The 8,356-nt window shown below is 36.9% G+C and overlaps 1 protein-coding gene across 31 annotated transcripts in view; it reads right to left on the bottom strand.

Annotated features, from left to right (window-relative positions):
• Positions 1–1,230: 1,230 nt before the first annotated feature.
• Positions 1,231–8,356, bottom strand: part of Lrrc4c (leucine rich repeat containing 4C) — a 1,379,071-nt gene continuing 1,371,945 nt past the window's right edge. For 22 of the 31 annotated variants that reach the window (XM_063283692.1, XM_063283695.1, XM_039104917.2 and 19 more), the window contains one exon: positions 3,094–5,758. In XM_063283692.1, coding sequence (XP_063139762.1) covers positions 3,794–5,716 — 1,923 coding nt within the window. In that variant the 5' untranslated portion in view covers positions 5,717–5,758 and the 3' untranslated portion in view covers positions 3,094–3,793. Of the gene's footprint in view, positions 5,759–7,939; positions 8,013–8,356 lie in introns of all 31 variants that reach the window. The other 9 variants (XM_063283688.1, XM_063283697.1, XM_063283690.1 and 6 more) reach the window with 2 other exon arrangements.

The raw sequence follows: 8,356 nt of genomic DNA, 5'->3' as shown, positions 1-8,356 counted from the left end.
GACTTTTTAAAATTTTTCTGCAAGAGTATTCACTGTGCAGAAATCATATTCTAATCAAATAATGAGATGCATATAATGTGAGAAGCAGGTCAACTACTTTTCAGAGAGTGCACATTCTCATACTGTTGTTTAAAAGAAACAATTGGTTTCCTACAGAAAAATTACTCATACCCTAGGCATTCCTATGTTACGTCAGTGATATTGAATTAGAGAATTAACTTCGAGTTCTTGTTGAAATGGTTACAAGAAACAAGTAGTAACTAAACATAATATTTAAAAATTGTGATACTTAAGAGTACGTGTTTGCAGACATTTATCTAAGGTTTTCATTCATTTAAATACCATTAAGGTTATTTTGAAAGAAGACAGACTGGGGAGTTGGTTTTGACGCTGTTGTTTGTTTGTTTGTTTGTTTGTTTGTTTGTTTTTTCCTACTTTGGTTAATGTGCACCTTGGAAAGGTTGTGTACTCTAAAGTCATTATCTAACATGTCTCTAATATTTCTTTAGGTCCTGTGATTAAAATGCTTTATTACTTTTCACTGTACAGAGTACTAACACTTCTTTTGTCCTTTCATGGTATGACTTTATTCATATTATCCTAGCCTAAGTATCTTAAATATTATGCAGATTTTTGATTCTCTGACTTTAAGGATGAAATTTATCATGGAGTAGCAGTATTTTTCTTCTTTACTAGTCTCTGTTTCCAGATAGAGTGACCTTTATAAAGTATGATAAATAAAGATAGTTGATTCCAGAATATTTAGGAGATGAAAGTTATTGAAGTTATGATAGATTCTATGTGTTTGAAATACCCAAATTCTTCCAATGTTTTATCAAGGTATGTACATTACATCTGAGATGTTGGTCATAGTCAAAAATGAAGTTTGATTCACAATAAATAATAATTTTTTTCAGAAATGTCTGTGAAAATATGACCCCCCCAACACACCTACACATACATACACGCACGCACGTGCACACACACACACACACACACACACACACACACACACAATTTTACATGTTATCATGTAACTTGTTTGGAGCAAGAATATGTAAGTGATCATATAGAATTTTTCTCATCAAGAAAATCAAGGTATTTCTCTAGCACACCAAGTCATTAGTGAACCAGTGTGCATAATATTAACTGGAAGAGCTTTTGAGTCAACTTCAGTTTCGTTTAAAATAAGTAATTCTTACAGCTGCAATAAGAACTGCTTGTACAATATTTAATTTGATATATAACTCAATTTAATTAATTTAAACCTTCCATACGTGTATTTTATTTCTGAAATGTGTTGTTTCAATCTATTGTAGTATTCTGGTCGCAGGTATCTCATAGTTTTGATTTTCTACTCACTGATTTTGGTTTGTCTGTTCGTCTATTGTTTGTTTTATTTGGTTATTTTATATTCCATTGCATTTAGGACAATTTGTCTAACTGTTTAGCCATGACAAATAGTATATGGTTTGAACATTTTTGGGTACCCTTATAATAATCATAAGCTTAACATGAGAGAGTCAAGAGGCAGAAGTTTGTAAACAAAAACTAGGAACAGAATTAAGAAAAGAAGGCACCACCCATTTCTTCACTCATTAATATCCCCCTTCTTTGTCCCAGATCTAGTTAATATTTAAAATGTATATGTTTGTGTATGAGTGTACGTTTCTGTTAGAATGCTATGCAACCACACACCATGCTATATATGTGAATGACAGTCCATATATGCTTGCCCTTTGCCTATGTCTACTGAACAGTAACAGAAAATGTAAATTAGGTTTGTGATAAAGGGAAGAAGGGATACAGGAGAAAATAGCCAAAGGGTGTGTGGCCAAAAAAACGAAACAGGACTTTTGTGTCTTTGCATCCATTTCTTAACTCTTCCTCCTATTTTTTTTAATCTACACTGTTAGAAATGACTGGTTTTTCAAACCCGGTGATCACGAAACCTGGTGTGAGGTCTAGACTGTAGAATTACATGCAAGTGTTCAAGCTGCTCATCCACTGGGAGATGCATTTCCCTCAATTTAGTCATTCGTTATCTCCTGGGTTTGATGGCAAGGACAGATTTCAAGGTCAGTGAGAAGTGTGTGGGGGGGAGTTGTGTGTGTTTGTGTGTGTCTGTCTCTCTGTCTCTCTGTCTGTCTCTCTGTCTATATATTGTACCACAGATAGAAAGATAAAGTTCATACACAAAGTATGTGAAAATATTGAGAGAATGCAAGCATTCACAACCAGTGGATTCTTTTTCTTTTTGGAAGCAATTTTCTGTCCTCTTAGCTAAGATTGCCACAGCTCCTTTAAAGAAAGTCCTGGTAAGTCATCATGTATTTCATCAGGCTTGTTTTCTGTTCATATGTGCCCATTATTTCACAATACTCCATTGTTTTTGCTTCTTAAACTCCTGGGAGTCTGTTTTCTGAAGAAGAAAGTTCTCTCCACCTGAAGCATGGCAGAAATCATGAATTCAGTAAGTTTCTATAACATTTTAATATTTTGCAATTTAGAGTGCCTAGGACACTATCATTTACCTATAAACATTAGTGCTAGTGCTTAGTAATACAGTGAGAAAAATCCTTGGAAACGATGCAAGGGCAGGAACTAGGCCTTGCTATTTGTGGACTCACATCAGCCAAGTGACCATTTAGCTCCTTTCTGCTCTGTGATAATTTTCAATGAATTGAACTAAATTTGCTAACACTCAGAACTCCAAATTCCTTTTCAACTGTGAGCAATTAAGAATGACTCGTCTTTTGTGGTACTATTTCAGCTGGTCTGCAGAGTTTTCTTTAGAAGAAAGAAAATATATCATACTGGTATTTTCTCCTTCCCTGAATTACATTTAGTTTGCAAATTGTTAACTTTCCATCCAAAAGGTTACAAGGGTCCCTCCTAGTAGGTAAGGCAAGAATATCTTAGTATCTTTGAATGTTGATGTGTAATAAGCAAATAAAACAGCAGAGACATGTAGGAAATAATGCTGTGATTAGAGGTTACTGTAGTGTTTGTTATCTTTCTTAGAAAACAAGGAATCTAATTACCTCCAGGTTTCTCACATTTGAGCCAGATTACAAATGAGCTATGTCCAGGTACAGAAAAACCAACAATATTTTATTTATAATCTTATTTTAAGCTTTTGAACTACAAATTCTGATTCTAGAGGTTTTTTTTTCTTTTTCTTTTTAAAAGTCATGGGTTTTATAGATGCTCATATGTAAATTAATCTGCTGTTTGCTTACTTCTTTTTCTTTCTCCACAGAATGTCCTCCTCATAAATACAGAACAGGTTATTACATGAAAAATATAAGATCTTGCATTTTCCTCATTCTTTCTTAAAAATCTATTTCTAATATTGCATTCCCCATTGAACTACTTCATAAGGGCATGAAGGAAAAAGAAAATAATGAAAAAAATATAGAGAGAAAGAGACAAAATAGACTGGATCTCACCACTAGAATTCACCATAAAAATCTCAAAGTGTAACAGAATTCTTACAAAATTTCCTAGACCAGTTCTTTGGGGAGTTGAGATCTATGAAAAATATGGCAATCGGGGAGGGGAGGGAGGAGGTGTGGGAAAATAGTAAGTGCAGCAAAAACAGGTTCTGAGGAATACACATAATTTTGTCTGCTTTAGATCACAATAGAATTTTTAATAAATAAATTTCTTTTCTTTTTGTTTTTTTTTGTAAAGACACTTTTTTTGAAACAGTAGATTTAGCCCAGTCATTTGTGTCATTTTTTAATAAACTGTCTTTTTTGATTGTTTGTTTTCTGTAACTGTAAATGTTTTATATCTGAGTCTCTTGTACATTGTCTTTAGAGTTCATTCGGATCAATAACGGTTCATGCACTGAACTGTGTATTGAATTTATTGTGTTTACTGTTGTTGTGTGGTTGAAGGGAGATTTGTAAGAGTTATAATGGTTTAGGTGCTCATGCTCAATCGCAGGCATGGGCAGGTGGCTTTCCATGGGCGTGTCCCCAGTGATCTCATCATCCACGTTAATGATTTCAACAGTCCTCGTTGGAGCATGGTGATTTTGCCGATGGTGCTGTTTCCTCATCTTATAGAAAATGACCAGCATCACGGCAGCCATGAGAGTGATGGCCACAAAACACCCAATAATGATTTTTGTTGTTTTCATTACTTCATCAATTCCTGGGATTCCGCTGTTAATGTCAGTTACTGGGATGGTGAATGTTTTCTCTGTCGACCTTGTGCTCTGTGGCGTAAGAGATGTGGTTACATTGGTGGTCTCCCAATCGATCACTGGAGTGGGGCCCACATTGTTATCTGTGGTCCGTGCCTCATCCTGAGAAGGTTCCATAGTCTCTACTGTTACAGTTGAAAAGTACGAGAATGGAGTAGTGGTTGCCGCAGTAACATTCAAGGTGGCAGAAGCAGTGGTGTTGCCAACAGAATTACTCACCATACATGTGTACATGCCTGTGTCTTGCACAGTTACATTTGTGAAATTTAAAGTACCGTCGCTGAGCACAGCTATCCGCACTTTGTATGCCCCGTGGGTCATGACAGTTCCATTTGGAGTAATCCAAGATACGGAAGTCAGGGACGTAGACGCCCGACATTTCAGCTCAGCGGCCATGCCTTCAGTGACATTGAGGTCTGCAGGGGGCTCCACAATTACTGGAGCATAGCATGTAAAGTAATTCTGGTCCAGCTCTCCGATGTACCTCCCTTTCAGGTTGGGGGGAGTGTTACACCTGGCACAACAAGCCGTGTTGGAGGGGGCCATGTCTCTTATCCACCAGCTGAGCCACAGGATGTCACAGTTACAATTCCATGGGTTGTGGTGAAGGTGTATCCTCTCTAGATGATGCAAGGGTGTGAAGAGGTCATGAGGCAGTAATGTTAGATTGTTGTGTGCCAAGTTTATCTCCACTAGTGACTGAAGGTTATCAAAGGCATTCCGTTCAATCACTTGAATCTGAGACTGTATCATCCACAGTTTTTGAAGGTGCATCAACCCCTGAAAAGAGCCAGGCCTGATTGCAGACAAATGGTTCCCAGAAAGATCTAGCTCATCTAGTTTGATGAGCGGCGTGAGGTTAGGGATTTCCCGGAGGTTGCACATGGCAAGGTTCAAATACCTCAAGTTGGACAGACCTTCAAAGGCACCTTCTGAGATGTATGAAAGCCTTTTCAATTCCCCTAAGTCTAGGCGGCGCAAAGAAGGGATTCTGTTAAAAGCATAGGAAGGGATGCTTTCAATAGGGTTGTTCCGCAACCACAGCTCCTTCAGTTTAGACAAATATACAAAAGCTCCATTTGGGATGGTGGTAAGACGATTGTCAAAGAGTTCCAGAGTGTTGAGGTTCGCCAGACCATTGAAGGCCCCGATTTCAATGGTTCGAATATGGTTCCTGCTCAACTGGAGGATTTCCAAGTGCCTCAAATGCTTGAAGCTGTTCACTTTAATGATCTGGATTTGGTTCTCATGGAGGTTCAGCAGCCTTGTGTTGGTGGAGATGCCATCAGGAACCTCACGAAGGTTTTTCCGAACACAAATCACCTTGCTGAACTGGTTGCTACAAGAGCACACTGAAGGGCAGGTTTGAGCCCGAACCAGACCAGCCACCACAAGAAGTTGAAGAGCCAACAGCACCACAAGCAGGGGGTCAAATAGGGCCCTGTTAAACCTAGGACCTATCATTATCTGCTGTGGATGTAAGGTCATCTTGTTCAACATTCATAATTTATCTGGTGTTGGTCCTTCTGGAGTTTAAACAGTCTGAAAAACAATGGAAACAAAAAGAGTTATTACTTCATTAAATGTCTTCCTAGAGTATTGTTATTTATATATGTATGAGCTTAGGCCATTGTTGGTAAAAATTAACAGAAAAAACATGTGTGTTAGCCTTAATGGTAAACAAATTTAGTAGCTGTCTGTAGATTGCCAATACATTGCAGAGAAATTTACAGAGAAAGATTTCAGTAGTCCAAACTAGCAATCATTCACCACCTGCATACAATCAGGTGTTTAGTCATAGACAAATCGAACATTAAGGAAGAGGTCACTGGTGTAGTGCTTATCAATTGCTAACTTTGCAGATGCCAAATGCACCAAGGTATATGTGATGGACTTTATCTTTTGCTCCATGTCCATCTCAGATGAGATATATAAATAGCATTCAGGAACTAAACCCAGCCAACCAAAACCAAAACCTCCAATCAAAATTATTAAGAAGGGACACATCCATGAAATACATCCAATATGGCAGGTATCATGGGCTACATAATTATTAAACAATGCTATTCAGGAATACGTAATTAATTTTTGGTAACTAGTAAAGATAAATTGCATGATACCCTGTTAAAATTATTATTATTATTAATTATTATTATTATTGATTATTTTATTAAATTGGTTACATCTAGCCATGAACCAAAAACAGAAATGTTAAACTTGTTATCAGGTATACAATTGGACATGATGTATCCCAATGTCACTGCTAAGTAACATTTCAAACTCTGACAAGGGCACTAGTCTCTCCCCTTTGAAGAATAAGATTCATAGGAAAAAGAATATCATGCAAGAAGTCATATGGTTAACGTATGCAATCAGTACTCAGAGCCGTCAGACTCTCCTGAATGTGGTGAGGAACAGAGATCAGCACATCCTATGTTTCACAATTAATGTATTTAAAATGTCTTCCCCTGAGAGTAGCCTTCGATGGGAGTAAAAAACAACTTAATTCATGCTTTCTGTGAGAGTGGACTAATTTGGTTGTATGTATGAGCATGAGCTTCCATAGAGATTCACATATGTACGTTATTATAATGTAGCCTACTGATTCTCATTAATGTCTATTGCAGGGGGGTTGCGGGGGAGTCACCTGTTAAGTTCCTTGGATAATTGTAAAGTTTGATAACAGAAAAAAATGTGCAACAGTATTGTTACCTTGTGTCCTCATTATTATGGATTCTTATTCATTTGGGGAAATAAAATAATTTATTTCTTGCATTATTTCCAAGCAGCAATGTCTAAGGATATTTCATCAACCCAACTGGCTGATTATAAATCATATCTGTATGTAATATATTCAAAAACTCTCCTCTTAACCTGTTGTTTCTACTAATCTTTTAGAAAGAAAGGAGGGTGGGAGTAAGAATTTCAATGAATTCCAATTAAAAGTAGACAAACTTAGCCTATATTAGGTACAACATTGGTCAAGTTACTTATACTTCCTATAGTTCAGCGTCCTTTTCTCACTGGTAAAATGGAAATGGTAGCACTTCTCAAGGAATATTCAGGCAATCTAGTTAATGCAGATAAAGAACTTAAAAAAACTACTTTCCATATTGTATAAGCTGAGTAAATATTAGACATTGTTATTATTATCATAGTTTCTAATCCTGTTGTGTCTCAGCAAGAACACTTGATGTGTACTAGACATAAAAAGATGAAGAGTGAAACCCACATCCCTAAGGAAATGTGAACTCAAATGGTGAGACATCAGGGGAATAGATGAGTAAAATAACTCATGTTTATTAGTATGAGACAATATATTGGCACCAGATCCTATTGCCAGAGTAGCACACTGCTGAAAAAATGGATGGGGGAGTGGGGCATTTAAAGAAGGTCACATTTCCTAGGTTCTGTATCTGTTTGATGGATAAAAGAAAGAGGGGTACTTGGGGTAAAAGGATTAACATGAGCTAAGACAAATGGTAGATGAAAAGAGCCAGTATATCCAGATCACACTATCTTTCTCCTGCTGCAGAAGACTGAAAGAGACAGTGTACATATACATATATTTTTTTTTCCTCAGAGAAGAGAGAGGCCCCATGTGACACCCTCTTATGTGCCTATTGCAAACATAACTGACATAGTCGGGCAAGTTGCAAGTGGAGATAATAACGAGTGATATTTTCATATATAAGGTGGTACATTCTAATATAATTATTGTACCTGTCTTGATACTTTGATGTTCAGGATCTTTGCTGATCACAGAGAGATTACTGCTTCCATGACCTTGACATTTCTGGAATAAGACAGAACCCTTATGACTACGACCCTATTGCCTTACTCACCTCAAGATCTAGTAACAAATAGCAGAGGGAAACCCTTTGATATAGTCTGCAAAAAGGATTAAATTATCCACTTCTGAACCACACATGCATTTTTGTCTCACCCTATCTATGTGCTCACGGAGTCCAGCTATTCCCAGATTGACTCTGTTGCCTTCTCCTTTAGCAACCATGACTACAATCCCCTTTCATTCAAATATAAAAGAAATCATGTGATAATTCTCTAGCTTTTTGGTTTAGTGCAATGATCATCAGATCCATTTATTTTCAAGAAAATAATATACTTTTGTTATGGTTT

This window comes from Rattus norvegicus, chromosome 3 (assembly GCF_036323735.1).
Source record: "Rattus norvegicus strain BN/NHsdMcwi chromosome 3, GRCr8, whole genome shotgun sequence".
NCBI classification, from domain to species: domain Eukaryota; kingdom Metazoa; phylum Chordata; class Mammalia; order Rodentia; family Muridae; genus Rattus; species Rattus norvegicus.
This window is presented reverse-complemented; position numbering and strand designations above follow the sequence as displayed.